Below are 23,268 nucleotides of genomic sequence, written 5' to 3' on the forward strand. Positions count from 1 at the left end.
ATGACAGCATTAAATTCGTGTTTTAATAATATTTAGAGCGCCATATGGTAAAACACTGTAGTTATCATGATGATAACTACTTCTACAATGAATGCCAATGTACTTCAATGCATGTGGACGCGATTATTTAAAATTATAGACAAATTTACACTATGAGTCGGTTTTTAGCAAACATGCTAAGAATGCCTCCGGTGGTGAACTAACCTATAGAAAATATTTATTTATTTATTTATATTTATTTATTTGGCAGCATGACCTACTAGTGGCCAGACACCTTTTTAACTGATTCTTGTACGTTATAGCAATCATTTAAAAATTTAAAAGCGTCATGGCCAGGGAAGTAGTTGAAGAAATGAGTTGAAAACATTCTAAAAAACTAAAAAAAAAAACATGTGCAGAAATATGGTTAGGGGCTAAAACCATCCCTTACTTCCAAAATTAAACGAAAATGAGTGAGATTCGAATTACGCGGTATTTTGCGGCCGTTTTCGGTCCCCATTAACCGTGTATCTCGGGGACCGCCTGTATTATCTTAAAACAAAATTTTGGAGAGTGTTTTAGTAATGTCAAATAACAGTTGTCAAGGTTAAATCAAATCAATCGGGCTTTTAAAATCTATCATGACAACTTCAAGACACTTTTTTTACTTAGAGACAAAAATAGGTGCGTGAGAGTCAAAAATTGATGCGAACTGTCAAAAATAGATGTCCTAGAGCCTAAACTTAGCGGCAACGAGTTTATCATTCGTCGAAGAGTTTTATTTTCGTCGAAGCTTTTGATTAAATAATTGTTAAGTTAGTCATACAGATACACATAAACTATTGCTTTTGCTGCAAACCGCACAACCGCACTGATGTGAGCTAAATGCATCAATAATAGCTCAACATAACAGTGATTTTCCTAAAGGACAGCTTAAATCTATCGGGCAAAAAGGGAACAAGGAAACCAAATCAACGTAGAAACTAACCCTGCATTAACGAATCAATCCGATCGGTGAGAGGAAACGCTCACATTCACAGTGCTCACCGCGCGCGGTTGGTTGGAGCTTTTGCAGCAAAACGCTTGCCCCTCTTCCACCGGGGAAGCTGTCGGGCGGCGTCCAGGGTCGTTCCATCTCTGTCGCGCTTTTCTCCGGTTTGCAGAGAAGACAGCACTGGGCTGCAAACCTGCACACCTTCCCTTCCCAAAAAGGGATTTCCATTTCTTGCGGCTCACGGTACGTTTTCCAGGCTTCCCGGCTGCCTGCCGCGCCGCACAGCATCCTCCGCAACGCGTTGCTGCTGCCGGTTGCGTTCAATTTCGGGAGAATGCCGAGCGACTCTCTCTCTCTCGCTCGCTTGCGCTTTCTTTCTCTCGCTCGCTCTTTCTCACGTTTTGTCGGTCTCTCTCACTCTCTCCGCTGCACCGCGCGTTGCGGGTGGTTTCGCGTGTGTTGGTGTGCGCGTGCGACAAGCCCGCGGTGTAGTGGTGGTGTGGTGCGTGTCGGCCGATGCGCCCCGTTACTAATAACTGTGTAAGCGGCTCGCCGACCAACTTCATTTGTGCTCCGTCAGCCAAGTGGTACGCTCCGGTCAGCTCCTTTCTCCGTGTGCAGCCTTTCGAGTCGAAGCAAACGCCAATCGGCCACTCGTTTTCCCCCCGTGTGCCAACCCTCGCTCGGTGTGTTGTTGCCAGATCTCAACCCCATCCCCATCCTACCCATCCGCCCCTCTGTCGTGTCTGTTTTGGTCCCTGCTGCAGCGAACGGGACCCGGTGTGGTGAAATTCAATCAAACCCAATATCAAAACCTCAAGGCGTCGTGCGGTCGTCGTCCAGGTGAAACAAACTCTCGCCAGCGCCAGCGAAACAGTGAATATCCCCGGTTTTTTGTTGTTGTTGTTCTTGTTGTTGCGGGTAGTTAGTGTCTCGTGTTGCCGCGAAAGTGTCGTCATAGGAAAAAAACAAATCAAAACCAAAGTTTAACCGCAACCATCCCCTTTCTTTGCTCGCAGTGGTGTCCTCTCGGTAAATCTCAAACCAACTCAATCTGCCCTCAATCCTCGCGCAAGCCATCGAAAGAAAACAAGTGCACACAAGATACCGTTTCAGACCGTGTGTGAGAAAAGCGTTGCAATCGCCAGGCACCGCAGCCTCCCTCCAGACTACTAGCAACTTCCTGTGCCCGCTCTACGCACTACTCCACGTCCACCAACAACTCACGACAGCCCACCAACACACGCGCACTCCCAGCGGCACCAGCAGCAGCGTCCTTCAGCGGTAGGCAATAGTTTGTAATGATTGTTAAAAAAAGGGGGAAAACAGACACACGAAAATATTGCTATAATTCCAATTTCCTTCGTTCGCAAAACAATGCAGACGGGTCGCCGAGACCGGCCGGTGTGTTGTACCGGTGCAAAAGTGGCAATGCTTTTTTTTTTGCTTGTCTCGTTGCCCTCGTCCTGTGATGGCTTCATTCTGTCTGCGCATGTTTGTTGGGCAGGGACATTTTCTCAGTGCGTAAGCGCTTGCCCGTTTTTGTGCGTCTGTCAGTATTTATTTATGTGTGTGTTTGTGTGTCTAACGGTGAAAGGGAAAGGTGAGTGTGTGTTATCCTGGATCCGCTTTAAGGGGTTTTTTTTATCTCTTTTTGCCGATCGTTACGGCGGTCGTTGTTTCGGGAAACATTTTGAGAAACTTTTGGAAAACAATTCTGCGGAAGTGGAAATGTAAATTGAGCCTCAGCTCAGGTACTGATGGGCAGGACATTTCCAGACACCCTTTGCATGGGGTCAAATTGAATTTTTGTTGCTTTGAATGGGTTGGATTTTTGTCCCTACACAATTTTTTTTCCAATAAACGTTTATTTTGGCGTTCCACAACACATTTTAAGTCTTTTCTGTGGCCCAAAAAAGTTACCACGTTTGAATGCGCTGGCATATCATATTCCCCCCCCCCCCCCTGTATGGTATATTTCAATGTTGTCCAGCCAAAACATAAAATACCTCTCCCCGGACACGTCATTCCCGGGCCGGTGATGTCCTAGCACACACCCTAGGCGGTAGCGTGAAAAAAAAATACAGGGAAACAAAAAGGAATAAATCATAAGTCTCTGGACCGTTTCGAGTAGCTTATTTCCCTGTTCGGTGTGTCCGTGCATTGCGCCGTTCGGCCCTTGCCCTTGCCGAACCACGGAATACGGGTGATTTGATTAACCGAACAAAGGGAAAGGCCCCCGGGAATGGTTTTGGCATACACACCGAACTTGAAAATTCTTCCGAAAGGTGTGTCTGCAAAGGTGGAAACGAATGGAAGGGCGGGTATCGCACCACCGTCACTGCGCAAAGGGAAGCAGCAGCGCGTGCAACGAACCTTTTCTTTGTGTGTGTGTGTGTGTGTGTGTGCTTCGCGTTTCCTCCCGCGCGGGCTCGGTGCTGCTGCTGGGCCTTTGCGCATCCGTGCGGCATTAAAGCGTAACGGCGGAGCAGCAGCAGCAGCAGCAGCAGCGTAAAGAATGGAAATGGACTTTGAGGTTCGAAACGGAAGGATGTTCAACCAAAAAAGGAAAAAAAATAGAAAAAGGAATATAAAGAAAGAAAGAGAAGCAAGAACATACGCCCCTCTGCCGCATGTGCTAAAATCAACCCCAGGAGGAAGTGAATTTTCCCAAAACTCATACACCATCACACACACGGTTGTGCAATTTGCGAAAAAGAGCAATAATCGGCAATGCTTGGAAGGTTTCGCTGCCTAACCCGCGCGTTCGATTCTAAACTGCCAAATTAAGCGAAAAAAGGCCCGAAAGTAGTGAAGCCTCCAGGGGGGACTGATCTCAGTCATTCGCTGCTACACTCCCAAGAGAAGGCATAAACGCACCGTTGTGTGTGTGTGTGTTTTTCTAATCTCTTTTCAAACAGGAAAGGCATCTCATTGAGGTGTGCGTTTGCATTTTAAGCACAAAATAATAATAATAATAAATCAAAATGCAATATCTTTCACTTGTGTGAGCGGTGTTGCGTAGTGAGTGGCGATTGTGTACTGGCGAATGTGCACGCAATGCAAAGCTCGCCCCGTCACCACGGTCTAACGTCGGTATTGAGTGGCGTGAGCGACGAACTGCTCGGTCGCTCTTACCGCTCGACGTGAATGAGCCGATGTCAATGCAACTGCCTTTTTTGCTTGTTTGCCGTTCATGCCGGCTGACTCATCCCGTCCTTTGATTCTGCGAGTCGTTTGATGCGTTCAACTGTGCTGCCGTTTTCTTCTTGCGGATGAGCTTTGTTCGCTCCTTTCTTGCTGTTGCTCGCATGCCATTCGCTCGCTAATTATTCTTTACCGCAGCTCAAGCACACGCTTCTGTGGTTTTTCGCATACCTTTCCATTATCACGTTCGCAAACTTGTCTTCCTTTTTTTTTTGTGCTTTCAGAAAACCGGAAGATTGCGATCGTTCGTTTGTTGAGAGTGATTTTTTGTTTTTTTTTTTTATTGTGAATTCTTGCATTTTTTTTTGCAACATCATTTATCTGCGAATGTCATGTTATTTGTTTCGACTTTTTATTGATTGTGTGTTGCACCACGTGCTCCAAAAACACGTGGCCATGGATTTCAGTCCAAATCCATCCAACGGTTTCCCTGCCTTCCCTACCCCCCCTGCATATGGTATTTGTTTCGCTGCAGGGGATTTATCTTGCATATCCTGGTCGGTGGTTACCGTAGGAAGCAAAAACAAAATAATAATAAGGGTTTATAGAAAAAGAAAGAAAGAAAAAACTCACTCAAAACATGCTGCCTGGCTGCTTCTCGGTAGAAGCGCCGCTATTTTTTCTTTTACTTTTCCACTTTTGAGCTCCGTTTGGTGTGTTGCCCTTTTTTCTTTGATGTTGTACCAGCAATACGAATCTTTCCGTCGAACTCTCCCAGAGAAGCGTGTAGACAAAAAAAAAAAAAACGGTTGCAAACGAGGGCATCGAAAGCAACAGCAAAAAGAAACATAACAAAGCCAAGCAAGGTAAAAAAAAAATGCTCGGACAAACAAATGCGCCAGCAGCGGCGCAGGCCGATAAGCGAAACATGTTTTTTCTATGTAGCCTGAGAGAGCGCGGGCGCGCGTTCGGCCCATGCTCATTAAAGAGTCTTCTCCGTCCCCGTTCCCCCTTACCGGTGAAGTACAACAAACGGAGGCTGTGGATAATAAGGCCCGGCAGTAGCATATGTGGCTCGGTTCTAGAACAATATTTGCATCAAGAAAGAGCCCGCGGATCAAAAAAAAAAAATTAACAAATAAACCTCAAACAACCTCTCTGCGGTGCTGTGTGGGCCTTCTTACGCCAATTAGTTTTGCTCGAAGAATATGGAAAGGGTTATGGAAAAGAATGTGTAAAAAATGTGCTCTTCGATGTACGTCACACCATCGGAGGCAGCAGCAGGCGCGGCGGAAACATTAGCCCGCCCATCGCCTACCCTCGCCAGGGATTTATGCCCCCCCCCCCCCCCCAAGGCGAACTAATGCGCGGAAACTGAGCGGCAAAGGAAAACGGTTTCACGAACCATTAGCCGCGCATTGGTGTCGGTGGCGGGATTGCCCGAACGACATACGGTTCCGTTTGACTCCGGACACTGGTTCGACTGCGAAGAAGTTGACAGCCGGAAGGCAATATCCTGAAGAAATGGGGCAGGAGAGGTTAATTGAATTCGATGTTATCTCAATTTTCAACAGCCTTTGTTATTGGACAGCCATGAAAAGATCCGCAACAGTGGGGGCGAATAGCCGATCAGATGAAGACAGGTGTTTGGACGATGTCACACTTTGACCGGTGAAGTCGCAATCATTTGCTGTTTGTTGCGGTTCAAATTTCTGGAAGCATTTTGCTTTGTAGACACTTTCGAGACAGGCAGCGACGCTGCCACTTTCCTGAGCAGGTGACAGTGACTGAAAGCAGGAAGTCAGGTCGACATGTAGCCTGGAATCTATCGCCACTGTTCTGTTGAGTCGAAAAACAATGGACCAAACATCTTCATGCTCCAAAGTCCTCGCTCTCTATAGTGCTAACACACGATTCAAACTCACATCCACACTCGCCTTGAGCTGTCCGAGTAGCCTTAATGGCAGGCGAGATTCTGGTTGCTTCGAGCGCTCTAATGCAACGGAATTCCTGTACGATGCCCCCAACATACCACCTGGCACGAAAAGGATAATTATGCACGGTTGGTGCTGGTGGTGGTATTTTTTTCACTGTTCGCTCTTGTCCGGGGTCTTTCACTCCGCCGGACCGGTACATTCGGGAATTGTAGCTGCCACGCCTGTTGATGGCGCTGAGCAGTGCCTGCCTGCCCAATGGTGTTCGGTTGCCCAATTATCCGGCTTCTTCCGCGGCTGACTCCCAAAAAAAAAATGCGCTGAGAACTCGTTAGACATCGGTGACGTAAAATGGATAGAGAGAGATAGATAGAGAGAGAGATAGAGAGAGAGAGAGAGAGAGAGAGAGAGAGAGAGAGAGAGAGCCTGATGTGATGTTTCGGTTTTCCTCCGCATATCTTCCCGCAATGCCTCGAGATCTGTTGGACCTTGAAGAACTGAGGGCCACAGATCCTGGGCCCCGCCGGAACCTTGGGAAATGCATGCGCGGCGATGTAGTAATAACTTCAATATGCGTTTCGAATTTCTATCGTTCCCGGTTTCCCCGTTCCACGGACGCCCGAACGAGAGGAGTTCTCGGTAAATTTTGAAAGCCAGCGCGAAAACCGATTATCCTACGCAGCTCCATTTGGGCCTAATGTTTGGTCAGTGTAGAAGGGAGTCGAATGGAAAGCAAAAGAAAAAAAAAACATTTAATGCACCCATATTGTACGAACATGCTGGGTAGCCGCAGGGGAACGTCCGACATGTACACTTGGAAATGTTTGGAGGTTCGGTGTGTGCTTGACAGTTTTTTGTTGTTTTTGTTGTTTTGCGCACAGTTTGAAGAGGAAATCCACTCCGAAACCCGGGAGATCCGCAGACATGACTTTCCAAAAATTCGTCCCCCCTCTCTGGCAGCAGCAGTCGTTGCGCTTTACAAAGTTCGCCTGAGATGTCATCGACTTTGAAGGTTTGGGTTTTCTTTCCAACTTTTTAGTTTTATTTTCGGATATCCAATTCCCCACCGACGATGTTGCTGACGGAGTGTGATTCGGGCTTTCAGCTCCGGTTGTTCCGGTTTGCTTCGGCTGTCTTACCGGTGTCTTTTTAACCGCTCTCCCCCATTATTCTCCCAACGCTATAGAAAATGGGGATTTATATTGATCTTGAGACAGATTATTAATGCACAGACACACACACTCACATGCTTTACACTATCTATTTTATGTCCGCTTGGTTGGTTTGTAACAAAAAAAAAATGTGGTCTGTTGGGGGGCACCCGAAAAAAAAAAAAAAAAAACGGTGATATTGCCGGTGCGGCTTTGCGGCGGTGCGTTCAGACGAGAGGCTCCATAAACTATCTCATGCCTTTCTGTTGCTGCTTCTTGCGCCCATTCTCTCCCGTGTTGATTGCTGCGAATTAATATGTATTTTCCAATCCGGAGCAAGTGAGCGCATATCCGGTTCGTGCGGTGCGGCACACGCGCGCTGTAGAGAGTCGTCGATCGACATGTGCGTTTCTGTTGTTGCTATTGGGAGATCTTGGAAGCAGAGACAGGGATAGAAAGAGAAAGATAGAGAAGAAGAGAGAGTAAGTAATGTACTTGGGAAATAGAAGATTGCTGCTATTGGTTACGGATCGTTACGATTTCAGAGAAGTGGATGGTAGAACAGGTCCAGCTCCTCTAATGTCTTCTTGTATCTTTGAACGGTTTGTTGTTTCTGTGCGCTTCCAGAGTTATTGGCAATGTGTCGCACCTGAACGCTCATACCAAACGAGTTGCTGGAACCAGGTGTCACACCGGTCCTCCGGCTTCTGGAGCGACCTATTTTATGGCTGTAAGTTTCCATCAGTCTGGTGTGCCCAAACGCGGCCGGACTCCAGGCCCAACTCGTGATGGATAGCAGAGCTCACCCGGAACGTAAAGTGCTTTGGGAGCACAACTGCAACAACTTCGAGAATGCGCGGGAGCTGCTGTGTGGCATCTCGAAACGTGGAATGGAATGACACAACGCCCTGGATCCGGGTGTATGATATCATGCGAACTCTTCAGGGCCGTGCGCTGCCATAATTATCCGATCCGCGTGTGGTGTGGTGTAATGCAGCCTAACCCCACTTACAACTTGAGCAGAGCAAAACTCGCCAGTCCACAATCAGTGCAATCGATAGCATCTTTCGCTTATCTCAGCACGCAAACGCAAGGGGAGAGCCTACAGCGTTAGGGAAGAGGGGGGGGGGGGGGTGAGGTTCGGACTTGGATATTGGAAAGCTGGGCCTTCGCCGCTGATGGTGATGATGGATTTTTTGAACGCGTCTCGCGCGGCCCGGGAAGGCGCGTGTGGACTTTGGATGAGATTTTCACCTGGAGCCAGGGCGATGGATGGGTGCTTTATTCATGTTTTTCTTTCAATTTTCTCCCTCCTCGCCACAAATAGGCCTGCTCCTCCACGCAGCAGCTCCACGCAGTGTGTTATATTAGGCCCTTGATTAAGTGGCTGCGCATGGGAGGCCGTGAGAGGGTGCTACTTAACTATCTTGAGCGTTCGTCAGTCCCAGGCGGACCAATTTCCTACACCTTTCCTTTTGCCCTTATTCCTCAAAAAGCCCCGCCTTAGACCCTACCCCTCAGGAGAGAGTAGGTGCGGGGGATTATTAAAGGCATGCACGCAATGCACATGTGCAGCACCAATGCACCCAGACACGCTGGATGGGGCGGGGGCATATTGTGTGTGTGAGTGCATTTTGAGAAAAAGCTTACTTGAGCGCGAGTTTGGTAAAAGGTAGAGGCTGGTGGGGGGAGGGACTCCGTCTGTTGTGTTATATTTGTTGTAAACCCGGGAGGGAAATCTGGGCCTTGCGACTTGCTCTTGTCGTATTGTGAGGCAAGCTAACATGGCGATGGCATGGTCTGTAAGAATCTCTCGCTCGGTTTCTCCCTTTCGCACTCTCTGCGCGTTCGTCGTCTATTCCTAAATAAGAAAGGTTGTGTGAAATCCCTTGTGCACAAGGAGTTAATAAAACAGCGCAACGAGGGTGGGGTGCCTGGAGGAGCTAGGGGCAGGAGTGCAATTTGGCATGCAGATTGCACATCTTGAATCTTGAATCACCTACTATCGCTAACCACTACCTCGTTAGTGCAACGCGCTGCATTGTGTCAACCAATTGTGTGTGCTTAACCGCACGTCACGTTTAGCGGCTTGGGTTGAGTGCTCTACCCAGCCGAAGGGGGCGGGGTGCTTTTTGCTTCCATTGCGTGCGATAATAATCAACGTGTTTTGGAGGTAGCGCACAACAATGGGCTTTCGAGACGTCGCGGTACAAAACGCGCACTGCCTCCTCCGCACGCGTCTGCCAGCCTTCCTTTTCGCTCGCTCTGCTCCTCACGGTCATGGTCAACTTGCTCTGCAAGAAGCCGGCCGATGTGGCTTGAACAGTGGTGGAATGAAGTGGAGGAAAGAAGCGAGCCGTCTGCAATGTGGATCGGCCAATGATCTGATCCCCCGGGCAGAAGAAGCAGAAACAGAGTGTAGGGGCTCGGCGAGCGCTGGAGTGCATCTCGTTTCACGGGCATATGATGATGGCGAAGTGGTGGTCTGAAGCGTAATCGCAGAAGCGTAACACAAACACCACCGGCTCTGGGCAATTGCGCTACGGGTACAGTTAGTTTCTCTGCGTACCTCTGGTGCGGCGCGTACGATTGCGTGTGCCGTCGAGCTCTCTCTCTCTCTCTCTCTCTTTGGCTCAATTCCTCTGCCTAGCTCCAGCGCTTTGATGAATGACGGTGCGAGATCCGTCATCTACGATCTCTGGCATCTCCAACGTCACTCCAGAGAAAAACGGTACTTGCTGGCGCTGGGGGACTTTTACTTCTCGATTCCTGAGATAGAAACTACATGAACCAGACTAAGAAGAGTACGCTAGGCAGCTTTTTGTTCATCTACATTGGAAATATATTTTCTCTAGAGATTGATCCTTTATGGAGCATCGATGTACCACAATGCTTCTTCTTTAAACTGGATAGTTGCCGAAAACAATTAACTGGACATTAAATTCAATTTCCAAGATGTCACTCTGCAACTAATTGAAAGTCCATGCCCTTCAACAAACCCGGGTTGTAACAAAAACATATCATAACAAGATTGATACTGACAGTTGAAGATCGTAATGTTGGGTTGACGCCCCAGATAGTGTGTGAGTGAGCTGCTGGGAGAAGATGAAAACGCAACCGAGTGTATAGGTAAACGACCCTCTGGAGCGATTAATCGAATGACCCGAGCTCCTCGACTCTTCCAGGGCATCAATCGCTCCTGCTATCGCTCCGACACGGGGTTAGATTGTTGTTGTTGTTTGAATAGTTTATAGAGGCTTTGGCTCCAACGGAGTTCTTTCGCCTCTTAAACACGGGGTTAAATCCATCGGCAAGCGATCCACGATGGCTATAAATAAAGAAGAAAACAAAACAAACCACTCCTCCCGTTCGATCTCTGCCGCCTTCTTTACCCAGCGGGCAGATTTATAGTGCGTGGGCGAGAAGATCCATCAGAAGAAGAAGAAAGGAAAAAAAAGATTCCTTCCCTAGAACGATGTTGCGAGAGAAATATTGAACCGCGGCTATTGAACTCTTTATGCATTATTGATTGTTGTGTGGTGTATATTTTTAGGGAATTACCTCTGGTGAGGAACTGGAAGAATCTCATAGTACCTTCTGTTCCATTTGCCGGTAGTTTTTTGTTGTTCAGTTGGAAGGCTGAAGAAGTCTCTTTTGCGGCGCGGCGCTAACCTCAAGAAAACCTGGACCAACGCCCAATCTGAGTCGGTCGTCAGGAAATGTCGCTTTAAGGATTTCTGTTTTGCTCGGAGCTGCTGTCATCTGGGTGTGGTATAGCACAGGGGAAAAAAAACTATCGATACAGGGAGGTACATCAACCTCTCTGTTTCCTAGCTCGTCCGAAGTGTTCGTTCTCCACTGCGCAGTCGTGTAGGAAGCGACCGCGTCGAGAGCAATAAAACGAGAAAGGGAAAGTGTATTGCCATGTCAACACGTCCTGCGGGCTCCCTGGCACCGCTGTATCCTAGCAACGTCTGAGTAATGGGCAAGTCATCCTGTTGTTTCGAAAAATGACTTTTTCCGAATAGTTTCCAGAGACTGAGAAACGCGTATAGCAGTTTCCCTCCCCATAGCATTGAACATTATTTCCCTGAACTTTTGATTAGAATTACATGTAGCACATGAATTTCAGGAGGATTTCAGTTGAGGATATCATCTGCAACAGGAAACGCTGAAATAGCACGAGGAAACAGTCATATTTATTTGTCTACCTTTAGGGACCGGCTTTTCCCAAACTGCGCAGAGTCTGTGTTTGCCTTCGGTCTCTGGCAGCGGAAACTTCCACTGCGCAATGCTCCCTGTTTTGTAGGGGGTTTCTCTTTGATGCTCCTGCTCGCACTGCCGCGTGCGCACCAATGTTTTGTGAAGTGTGCGAGTCTGGAAAATGCATACAAAGGCTACACACTCTTCGATACGTGGGATGTTGATCCCTTTGGTTACCGTATGCCCAGGGAGGACATAACAATGTGCTGCACAGATGATGGAATGAGGGGTTTTCACGCCCTTGCACCCATGGCTGTATGATGTTCCCTAGGCAGCAGCAGTAGCGACTGTTGCATTCTCGGGTAGATGAGTGTGTGTCTGCCGAGCATGTGTTGTGTGTTGGGGTTGGTTTTATTTTTCCCTGGAACGCGGAACGACCTGGGAGAAACATATCGAGGGAGTATGAGTGTGAATGTTTTTATTTTCTTTCCATTTTTCCATCCAGTGCCATCACTCATCAAGGGGCAGAACAGGGGCTTCAGGGTTGTAAGGGTTTTTGCGGGCCGTAAAACCCCGAGCACACGTTGAGAGGCGAGCTCGATTTGCACTTTTAGCACACACACACGCTCAGGAGGGTTTTGAGTCATCTGTGCTGTTCCCGCAGTACTTCCCGCTAGGCTCGCCCGCTCGACTGCCCGGGCACATTTATGTTTCCGCTAGCCATGACTCATTCTATTTTTACACTTTTATTACATTTCGAATGACGAGTGCCGGCAGCAGAGTGCCAGCCTTCGCAATGAGAAAAAAAGGCACGAAGATGATGCAGCTGGAGTGGAATGCGCTTTACCTTGTGAACTATCCCATACAGCGGGCTTGCATCTCATTAGGCACGTTAACGGCCGTTGAATGCAATAAAGCAAGTCGGCGTTTGTTTTCTTTTTCGCTGCTTCCCCGAGTAATGCCGAGCTTTGGTCCGGAAATGTTATGCGGCTCTCTCGTTGCCATTCTCAATCGGAAGCGCGCTTTTGTGTGTTTTTTTTTTTTTGCTGCAACACAAATCAGACACAAAAGGTAATGCAATTTTACAGATTCCGATGCGGAGGAAATCATTCCTTTCTAATGCGTGCGGTGGCCAATTTAACCCTTTCCTTGGGTTGGGAACGTGTAGAACACACACACACACACGCAAATACAGTGTAGAAAATTATAATAACCGTATCTCTCCACCTCCTTCCGCATGATTTCTGAAGCGGAAGTGGTGAAAGAAATGGTGCAGTTTTTAGCTTCCTTCCTGCCCACCTTCCCCCCCGTTGCCACCTGGCACCAACAGGCATCATATTTTATTCACCATTTTAACGGCAATATGGATGGAAATTTGAACGGTATGCAGAGGGAAAGGAAATCACAAAATGTAATTCAAATGCCTATTTCTTTTTGTGTGTGTTTGTGCGTGATTGGGGGAAAGGGGTGGGATGGGTGTGTGGTGTACGATTTTTCGGTCACTGTTTGTTCGATACCGTTTTGCAAATAAATCCCGTTTCGGCCCCGTTTGCAACGAACACACACACACACTCACAGCCTGCGGGGCTATATGACGAAAAGGGAAGAACGGGAGCAGCCGGCGAATTGGCAGGGATTTTCCTATTTTTCTTCGCGTGCAGTTAGTGTACGTGCTGTTTTTTTCTTGCACTCGGTTTGGAGGGTTCGTTGCTTACTGCTGCGCTCTGTCCATTTCTTTCAGCTGTGCGGCCTCTAGCCTTTATGCCCCAAAGCGAAAGCCTTTCTCCCTCTGTATGTCTCTCTCTCTCGCGCTCTTTCGGTTACAGTTACATCTAATTAGGCAACGGTGCACCACGGTCCGTATATATATATTGGGTCCGGCGAGAGGAAAATTAAGTGTAAATAAATAATCACACCGGCCGAAATAAAAACGGGAAAGGAGAAGAAAAGAAGAAGAGGAGTTTTACAACAGTAAAAGCAATAGAGAAAAACGAGGCCATTTGCGCTCGCTGTCTTCTCCTCATCTTCTTTTCCTCTTGGAATGACCGATGAAAAAAATGTGGCTCTAATGATTGATGACGAACGGAGAAGGAGATAGAGATTAGCAGGCGGGTAGGAAACGGGGAGGATAAGGTGGTGGATTAATGAGTGCGGGAAGAAGCATAGAGACAGCAAAAAAAACAAAAAAAAAAACATCCCTAATGCTTGGGGTTGTAAAAAAGCAAAAACATCGCCAAAAATAAGTGTTGATCCGGCTCGAAGGACCAAATTTGTAGTATTGCACCAATGCGATGTTTTACTGCGCAGCAATAATTTGGAAGAAAACTGATAGTAAAACAACAGGTGGAACGCAAGGTGCTGTAAAAAACGGAATTGTAACATTTCATTAGCAAAAAAAAACTAAAACTAAAAGTAGAAAAACAACAGCTTATAAACTGACAAAGATGATAATCGAAGGCAGCAGTAAAAAATAGAAATCCTTCAAGGCTTAAAGCCGTATACAAAGAGGGAGGGGAGGGGTTGTGCCTGTAACGGTGCAGTGTGGTACATCATCTTTTTCACCCCAAAACTCTTCCACCCCTTTCCCTGATCTGCCACCCCTCCTCGCATTGGTTCAGTAAGGTCGTAGATTAATTGGCAACCGAGTGTCAAGAGCCATAAGCAGCGGAAAAAAGAAGGAAACAAACAGTATATGCGCTTGCAAGCGCTTTTTTATTCCAATCCACATTTCACCTCATTGTAAAAGCAGATTTTCGATGAATGCGTGTGTATGTGTGTAGTTATCTTCAACCCTGGTAGGAGAGAATGGTGCAAATATTGATCGCGGTGCGCAGATCTAGCTCAGCAAAAAGAAGGGGTTGCGCCGATTGCACATGATGAGGGCAGCAGGGAAGCCCACAATGAACAGAGTGCGCATTGTTGTTTAGCGCGCAGGCCTTTCTCCTCTCCTTTGTTTTCCTTCCTGTTCCTCTGTCCTGCTCCTGGAAAGGTGCTGCCCGTAATGAGGTGTTCATTAGTCCGGCCCCCGGGTGTATGGAGAGTCAATTAGCCGCAAACGTTGTTCTTTCTTTCTCTGGATTGTTTGGTGTTTTTGTTTTTTTGTTGGTTGTTGTTGCTATTACTTTACTCGCTCGAATTTGTTTATTGTGCCTTCGTTTTGCTTGGGTTCCTTCCTTTGGGCTTCCTTCTTTTTGTGTTGAATGCTTTTGCGAATCTTGCTCCCAATCTTCCAGCTTCGTAAGGCGTAATCAGATTGTTGGTGAGCCAATGGTCGGGCTACAGTCATTGCGCACTGGTTGTTCGCCTCTTTACCAAACTTTTGTGTTATTTAAAATGTTTTTTTTTTCGAACTTCAATATGTTAGTTTTGCTTCTATGTTTGTGCTCAGATTTCTGAAGCGTTTGCTTATTGGAGGAAATTAAAAAAAAAAAAAACAGCTATATTGATGTTTACTGTACACATACATGTTTTTTACTCCCTACATGACCCTGCGTCTGCATCTTGATTGTGAACGCTACCATAAACAAACTCACTCACTTTAGGCCCGATTTGCACATAAAGTGGAGAAAAGTACCGGCACAATGAAAAAAAAAGTGCAACGCCCGTTAGTAAAGAGCACACACACACAGGAGAAGAAGGAAAAAAAAACAGAAGAAAAAGAAAGTCGTTAAGAGAGATGATCCACGAGCTAAGGGGGGAGAGTAAACTGGGGAAAAAGGAAAACACCGCCTGGGCAGTAGTGTAGTCCGTTTTGTAGTGGAAGATCGAAGTGGAAGCGAAAATATGAAGTACCGCGATAGCGGATGATGGTGGGTGTCGGGCAGCACGAGGGAGGGGTGTGAAACACATGTGCGTCTCGAGATCGCGAAAAACCGATGTTGCGGCAGTGCGCAACACAAAGAGATGGGAATGATTGCGCGAAAGATTGCGATCACTCGCGCTGAAAATAGCTGTTGCGGAGGAGGGAAGCGCGTTGGGGGAATGCCCTCGGCCCTAAGACCCTCACGCTGTCTCTTCGCGTGTTGAGGATACCATACCGTGTTGCATGCGCGACTATTCCAGCCCGTTGGACTGTTTTTTTTCGGTGTGTTGTTGTTCATTTGCGCCAAGGCTACAAACTCTCTCGCCCCGCTTTCACTGTGCGTGTGCGTGTCAGTCAAGACAAAGATCACCTCTCTTTCACCGTACCGATCACCGTTAGGTTTCACCCGGCCCGCAGTGAACGGTGAAGAGGCGCTTGTGCATTCTTCGCGGCCGATTCGGTGTTGCAGTTTCCCTGAAGAAATGGTTTAAATTTGGAACAGAGCCCCGACAGCGTATGTGCTCTCTTCTGCTGTTGAGTTCTGGGCCCCGATAGCTAAGAGGGCACACAACAGCGATAAAGGTTTTTATTCTGTAACGACTGCTGCTCCGTCGTTGCTCTTGACCTTGAGGGAGCGCGCGCAACGCCTCGTGCGTTTTTTTAAAATTCATTTCGACTTCCTTTTTGGGTCGTTTTGTTTGCTCATTTCAATTTTCAACGTCGTTGCGTTGTTTGGATGCATGCATGTTGCCGGGCGGAGGGCAAATTTAGGCGCATATGCACAGAGCATGCGACACACGACGCTGGAAAACACGACGAATCTAAATATATATGTACAAAGGTCCAATGGCAATAGTTTTACCGGATGCAGCTCTTAGGTCGGTAGGAAAGGGCCAAAGGAACGGGCGAAGTGGCGCGTATGACTCACCGACTCAAACTGGAAGCCGTTTTCCTTATTGCGTGTGTGTGTGTGTGTGTGCGCGCGCACTGCATTCGGGATTAACATTATGGAAATATGGCGTACCTCGTGCCTCACCATCTTTCAAACGCCCGGACGAAGTGGTGCGACTGAAGCAATGATGGATGGCATACGGGACGTGCGCGTTTGTACGTGACACATCCTGTGTTAAGGCTCGAGGACAAGCGCAACACCCACAGACACACGAAAAATCCACCAACAGATATTCCTGAATATCTCCCAGAGGTCTTGAGCTGGGTCCCCTCCGTTGGTTTTCGTGAAGTTTGTGTACCGATTTGAAGCGGAATATTTGCATTAGATAAACGGCAGCGCAACCTCCAGAAATCAGCACGCGACTTTGTGTGTTTACTCTGTGTGTTTGCGTCCGGGGATAACGCCAGCGGCTGTTGAACATTGCCAATAGTCATACCCTTATCACGAAAAAACCTTCGCCAAGCCCGGAGCGACCGGCCATCGTCATCTTTATCAGTCTGCTTTCCGCATCTGCTTCGACGAACAACTGCAGCTCGCCGAAAGTAAGCTGGACTGGCGATAAGCGGCGAACGGGCAACGTACGGGAGGATGCATCGATTGCTGCCAAGGTTTCGGGACGGCAAAGTGGCAAGAATTTTGCCGAAGCAATTTTGTTTTCTTTTTCTATTTTGCCCCTCTCTCTCCCACTCCCAACGATGAGTCATGACGGGGTGGAGGTTTTTGAGAGGGTGTAGTGCTGCTGTGTAGCACGCTAATCGCGAAGCCTTCCCCGGGCAGTGGTCCGGGCGGTCATCATTAAGAACCCAAATGCTTGGAGGCTCTCACCGCCTGCGCCCTCACCGGCAACGAGTAAGCGAAGCACAAAAACACAAAAACAGAATCGAAAACCGATGATTGTGCCGTGGGTATTCCCCTGACTACCGGGCTGCGAATCGAAGCGAAACGGGACGGCGAAAGAGAGTGATGGAACGGGAAGGGGCACCGCGAGTAGAGAAAGCGCACACGAGTGCGAAGGAGAGAGCTCGTGGTGGGGGAGCTGGATGAACGCACTGAGCCAAAGCAGCTGCAGCTCGGTGGGCCCCCGGGCCTGGCTGAGTAGTGCGTCGCAGTAGTCCACACCGGTCCACAGTCTGCAGTTGAAGTCCGCACGAGGCTGAGGGTAGTTGGTGTGCCGTCCGTCCGAGGTGATCGTTTCGCGTTAGCTGTTTTTCGTGGGAGTGACTTTGGGGGTATCTTCGGTTTAGTAAATTCAAGGTGAATATGTTGTGTGTGTGCGTTTTTTTGTTGTAAGGATGCACTATTGTCACGGTTTATCCTTTCCAATCGGTCGTCCTCAACCACACCAACAACTTCTGAAAAGTTCGTCCACCTACAACCACCAATCAATACGCTGTACCGCTGCACGGCTTTGCGGAAGTTATGGAACTCCCACAGATTTTAAGTGTTATTGTATAGCTGTATGTTTGTGTGTGTTTGTGAAGAGTTGATGACTTCTGCTTCCGGCGATCGTTAGGCATGCTCTCGCTCAACGTCTTCGTTGGGAAAGGTCGGGCAAGAAGTGTTGGCGTGGTGGCTCTCAGTTATTCTCACCGCGAATGGCGGCACGTGCTGTGTGGAATAGTTAATCTAAATATGGGGACCTCCAACCAGTGTGGGAGTGATGGTTTTGAATGGCTTGAATGATCAAGTGATGGATTGTTATGAAGTTTCTACCCATCCAGGCAACGGTTGCCGAACGTGCAGTGCATTACCGATGATGCTCTCCAAGAAGTCGGGACGGCGAGTGTTCTATTGGAATGAAACAGGCACGAGACACAAAAGTAGAAAAGAATGGCATTGTTTGTTAGTGCTGTGAGGGATTTTAAGCAGAAAGGAAGGGAGGAAATATCTAGTCTGGCACACGGTAGCGCACAGCTAATGGATATTCAAGGTCCACGCCTACGCGAGTCCACTAACCGACATCATCAGACGCAATGTTGGCAGCTCCGATGGATATTGGATGTTCGAAGAACTTTCTTCCCAAACAAAAAATACACACCGCGCGTGTGCTGCTAGTTGAAGTTGACTGATCGTTCTTTTCGTTTGCTTGCATTTCATTTCCAATTCCAGAACCAACAGAACCAGCGAATCGCGTGTGTCGTGCCCGGAACCGTCACCGGACCATCTTTTGCGTGCAAACCCGCGGGCTCGGCTCGAGCTTCCCAAGCAGTCACCCTGTATCTCCAACCGACCGTCGCCACCATGAATGGTTCCGGCTACGAGATAAATACAAACGGCGACATCCTGCTACAGAACCAGCAGAAGGGCTGGTGGACGATCGGGCTGATCAATGGCCAGTACAAATACATGACGGCCGAAACGTTCGGCTACAAGCTGAACGCGAACGGGGCCAGCCTGAAGAAGAAGCAGCTCTGGACGCTGGAACCGTCCACCACCGGCGATAGTAAGTTGGGCGCACTAGGCTTTAGAGATAACATCCCCGAGTGGTTCCGAGTGGATGAGCTTCGTCCGCTGTACACACTCCTCTGCCGTGTGCTTCTTGCTATCTGAGCGCTTTCATATAATTGTATCATAATTAATAACTCCGAAGAGGGAGAGAGAGCTGCGATTTTTGATTGTTGTGGAAGAGCTGCACGGGCATGATGGAGAAAATGGCGCACAGCTCTACCACTACTTACCGTTATCGGCAGGTTTTGGGGAGGGTCTGAGAGCATACGATGGTCGATTGATTTTTTGATGCGCCCTCGAATATCTCTGGCTTGGGCAGGGGTGGAGAAAAAGAAGTAGAAGCAAAAAACGGGAGCACAGGCACACGTACGAACGCGTGGATGAGGCTACCGATTTCATTTTCCCATAAATTACTGTCATTTCGTGAGATACCGGATTGGAGTGCTTGCTCGGGTGCAGAAGATCGGCCACCGATGTTGCTCCTCTCCAATTCGGGCAATTTTCTTTGCGTTTTCTCCTCGCTGCGCTGAATTTTTAATATAACTCGGACGTGCGTTTGCCTGAGCTTTTGCGATGAGGAAGATCGCGTGCACCGGTGCGTGCCGGCTCGTTCCCGGCGCCTTTTGCTTTATTGGCACGCATTGGGCGTGTGTGTGTGTGCATGCATCCATCATGATCCGGTTGGCTGGCCGGCTGGTGGATGCTTCGGTTCGCAGATTGCGTGTGCGAGCAGACAAAAAACATTTCCAGCGCTTGCCAAACGCTCGCACACGGCGCCTTTAAGCTTTGGGCTTAGCTCCGATAGGTGCGCCCGGGTGAAAGGAAGGGGAGGGACCAAAGTCTGGAGAAAGCGGAAGAAGCGAAACCTCTAGACGGCGAAGTACCTCACACTTACAAACTCCAATTTTCAACCCCAAACTCCAGGCATCATCTATCTGAAGTCGCACCTGGGCCGCTACCTGTCGGTGGACACGTTCGGCAACGTGCTGTGCGAGTCGGAGGAACGTGACGCGGGCAGCCGCTTCCAGATCAGCATCACCGACGACAACTCGGGCCGCTGGGCGCTGAAGAACGAGCAGCGCGGCTACTTCCTCGGCGGCACGCCGGAAAAGCTCACCTGCACGGCGAAGGCCCCGGGCAAGAGTGAGCTGTGGAGCGTCCATCTTGCCGCTCGGCCGCAGGTAGGTTGATGGACCTGTTGGGTGTACTGTAGTGCTAGCACTGTGCCTGACGTCGACAAACGATGCTGACAACTTCCCTTTCCCCATTTGGCTGTGTAGGTTAATCTGCGCTCCGTCGGTCGCAAGCGCTTCGCCCATCTGTCCGACACGCAGGACGAGATCCACGTCGACGCCAACATTCCGTGGGGCGAGGACACGCTGTTCACGCTGGAGTTCCGTGCCGACGAGGACGGCCGCTATGCGCTGCACACGTGCAACAACAAGTAAGTGTACGGCGGGGTTGAGCGCCGGTCGCCCGACTTCCAATGGCCCATCTAATCGGCTAATCCCCGCACTTCCCCAGGTATCTCAACTCGAACGGCAAGCTGGAGAACAAGTGCACCGACGACTGCCTGTTCTCGGCCGAGTACCACAGCGGCCATCTGGCGCTGCGCGACCGGCACGGCCTGTACCTGTCGCCGATCGGCTCGAAGGCGGTGCTGAAGTCCCGCTCGCAGACGGTGACGCGCGACGAGCTGTTCTCGCTGGAGGACTCGCTGCCGCAGGCGTCCTTCATCGCCGCACTGAACAGCAAGTACGTGTCGGTGAAGCAGGGCGTGGACGTGACCGCCAACCAGGACGAGATCGGCGAGAACGAAACGTTCCAGCTCGAGTTCGACTGGTCCGCCCACCGGTGGGCGCTGCGCACCACGCAGGACCGCTACTGGTGCCTGTCGACCGGAGGCGGCATCCAGGCGACCGGCAACCGCCGCTCGGCTGACGCACTGTTCGAGCTCGAATGGCACGGCGACGGGTCGGTGTCGTTCCGCGCCAACAACGGCAAGCTGCTGGCGACCAAGCGCTCCGGCCACCTGTTCGCGACGGCTGAGGCGATCGAGGAGACGACCAAGTTCTACTTCTATCTGATCAACCGGCCGATTCTGGTGCTCAAGTGCGAGCAGGGCTTCGTCGGCTACCGTGCGCCGGGCAGCAACAAGCTCGAGTGCAACAAAGCCATTTACGAGACGATTCTGGTCGAGCGAGCCCAGAAGGGCATTGTACACTTCAAGGGTAAGGCTGCCAGCTATCCACTGCCAGCATGTGACGTTTCTTTTACTAATACGCACGCTCTCTTTCTCTCTCTCTCTCTGTTCGTGAAATTCGTAGGTCAGAATGGCAAGTACTGGCGCGTGGATGGCGAAGGCATTGCGGCCGACTCGGACGTACCGTGCGATGGGTTCTTCATCGAGCTGCGCGAACCGACGCGCATCTGTCTGCGCTCGAGCGATGGCCGCTACCTGGGCGCCACCAAGAATGGCACGTTCAAGCTCGTCGACACCGGTTACGATACGGCCACCCAGTGGGAATACTAAAGGCCAGCATCGGTCCAGTAGCTATAGCCGTAGCAGCAGCAACACTCAGCAGACATCAAACTTTCCAAATCTGATCGGGAAAGTCGTCAAATTGTGTTTTTTCTTCTTCTCTGTCTTTCTATCCCGTCCCGAGTTAAAAAAATGGAAAAATAACATACGATTGTAGCAGTGCTTCTCACTTCCTTTCCTCAGTCAACGAAGAATAAGGGAGCTAGTAGTGTGGTTGGATAGGATGCCGGATCCGTTTTAGGACAAGCCTCCACTGCCATCGGTCGAAGCTTATTTGACAGAACGCGCTACGGATATTTACGATATTTATTCAAACATTTGCTTGTGTGCGTGCGTGTGTGTGCCTGCGTAAAATGCAATTAAAACTCTATTATCTACATAAAACGCATAGGCACCCACGCATGCACACATATACTATAGCGGGTGTAGTAAGTAAAACACAATCGCACGGCATGATGATAACATCAGAAATCAGGGGGAAACCGAAGCGAACGATACACACCTTACACTCATTTAGCCCTAGTAGTATATTGATACGTATTATATGCAACCAGCCAGGGAGAGACCAACAGCATACACACGCACACATACCCACGCAAGCAACCCACTGCTGTGACACTTACTTCAGTCCAAACGTAGAATGTTGAGCTCCAAAAACAGCTCGAAAGCAGCTCGAAGAACCAATCTTCCCAAGAAACTGTGCATTTGTGTGGGTGTGAATGTGTGTGTGTGTGTCTCCTTGTATGGATACGATTGCAAGAAGGAAAAAGTAAGCAAACCTTTGTATTTATTTAAAAAGTGAAACTTAAAAATGAACCACTGCAGTAACCCAGAGTAAAGCACGAACGGGGAAGAAAGAGGCGGATTCTCGTGTATCGAGGAAAATTTAGTTTTTTTATAACTCTATTGCTATACATATATTACATACATACACACACACAACACACACTCGAATATATTTAATACTTACCCTCAAAATCTGTAAGCGAGGACGGTCGTCCAGCAACAGGGAAGGGTGAAGTGTTCTTTGTGAACAAGCGAAAAGAAACATAAACGATCCCAAAAGCTTCAATCAGGTTTAAACGAAAAAGAAAGATATGTGAAGAAATGCTAGTTTTTAGCAAATGAAGAATGCGAACATGTCCAGAATGGAAAAACAGAAAAGCAATGTGCAGAGCAGCAAGGTAGTAAGAGCAGGGATGTGAGAAGTGATAAAACCATTTTTTTTGCTAAACGTGTTTCTATGTACCAGCGAGATACCGAACGTCAAACTTTAACGTTTAACGACCCCCCCCCGCTCACCGAACTATCGCTTGGGGACACACGCATGCCCGCCTGTGACACAAGTGCCACTGGTGCAATAACTCCACTATAGAGCCTACTCCTCAGTCGGATTCTGCAATGGACGAATGGAAGATTTATATTTGCTAACGGGGAAGAGTAAAAGACAACTTGGATGAAATCAATGAACAAATCTTGTGACAGTCGGAGTACGCACGCGTGTGTTTCGCAATGCTTGGGTACGGTGTGCGTGGGTGTATTTTTCGTAAACGGATTAATAAGAGTATGACGGGAGAGCAGCAACACAGAATCATTAAGACATCATCATTAATCAATAAAAAAACAAGTCAAAACCAAAGCAACATGTACGCAGTTTGCTTCAGCTAGCAAAAGGGTTGGAAGAGTTGCTGCGACGCCTGGTGTAAACATTTGCGTTGCTGTTGGACTCCGAATTGAAATCCGAAACGAGATCAAGGCTTGACAGCTCTTAAAAAGAGGAAAAATGATATATATATATATATATATATATATATATATATATATATATATATATATATATATATATATATATATATATATATATATATATATATATATATATATATATATATATATTAAATATTTTACCTGAAGTCACTCGAATTGGGGCAGAATTGATAACAGACATTCCAGAATAGACTTGTGTTGATTGTACGTCCCAATTAAGGCATGGCTCATGGTTTTAAGTGGCTGGATTTTCCCTGTTGGAAATTGGAAAGAACAGGAACTACGCTCCCAATCTAGACATTATTATCTCAAACATCACAGATCTTGTCATTGAAGTACAAGTTCAAGT

At 48.4% G+C, this 23,268-nt stretch overlaps 1 protein-coding gene across 2 annotated transcripts; it reads left to right on the forward strand.

Moving 5' to 3' along the window:
* The first annotated feature begins 1,504 nt into the window (after positions 1–1,504).
* On the forward strand, positions 1,505–22,791 carry LOC120955722 (protein singed). 2 transcript variants are annotated; one of them, XM_040376955.2, is made up of 6 exons: positions 1,505–2,257; positions 18,272–18,605; positions 19,535–19,791; positions 19,891–20,054; positions 20,135–20,841; positions 20,938–22,791. In XM_040376955.2, exons 2-6 carry the CDS (start codon positions 18,404–18,406, stop codon positions 21,141–21,143), a joined length of 1,536 nt encoding a protein of 511 aa, XP_040232889.1. In that variant the 5' UTR covers positions 1,505–2,257; positions 18,272–18,403; the 3' UTR covers positions 21,144–22,791. The 2 variants fall into 2 exon arrangements, with proteins under 2 accessions (XP_040232889.1, XP_040232801.1); XM_040376867.2 differs by lacking the exon at positions 1,505–2,257 and adding an exon at positions 17,251–17,416.
* Positions 22,792–23,268: the final 477 nt, after the last annotated feature.

This window comes from Anopheles coluzzii, chromosome X, assembly GCF_943734685.1.
Source record: "Anopheles coluzzii chromosome X, AcolN3, whole genome shotgun sequence".
Taxonomy (NCBI): Eukaryota; Metazoa; Arthropoda; class Insecta; order Diptera; family Culicidae; genus Anopheles; species Anopheles coluzzii.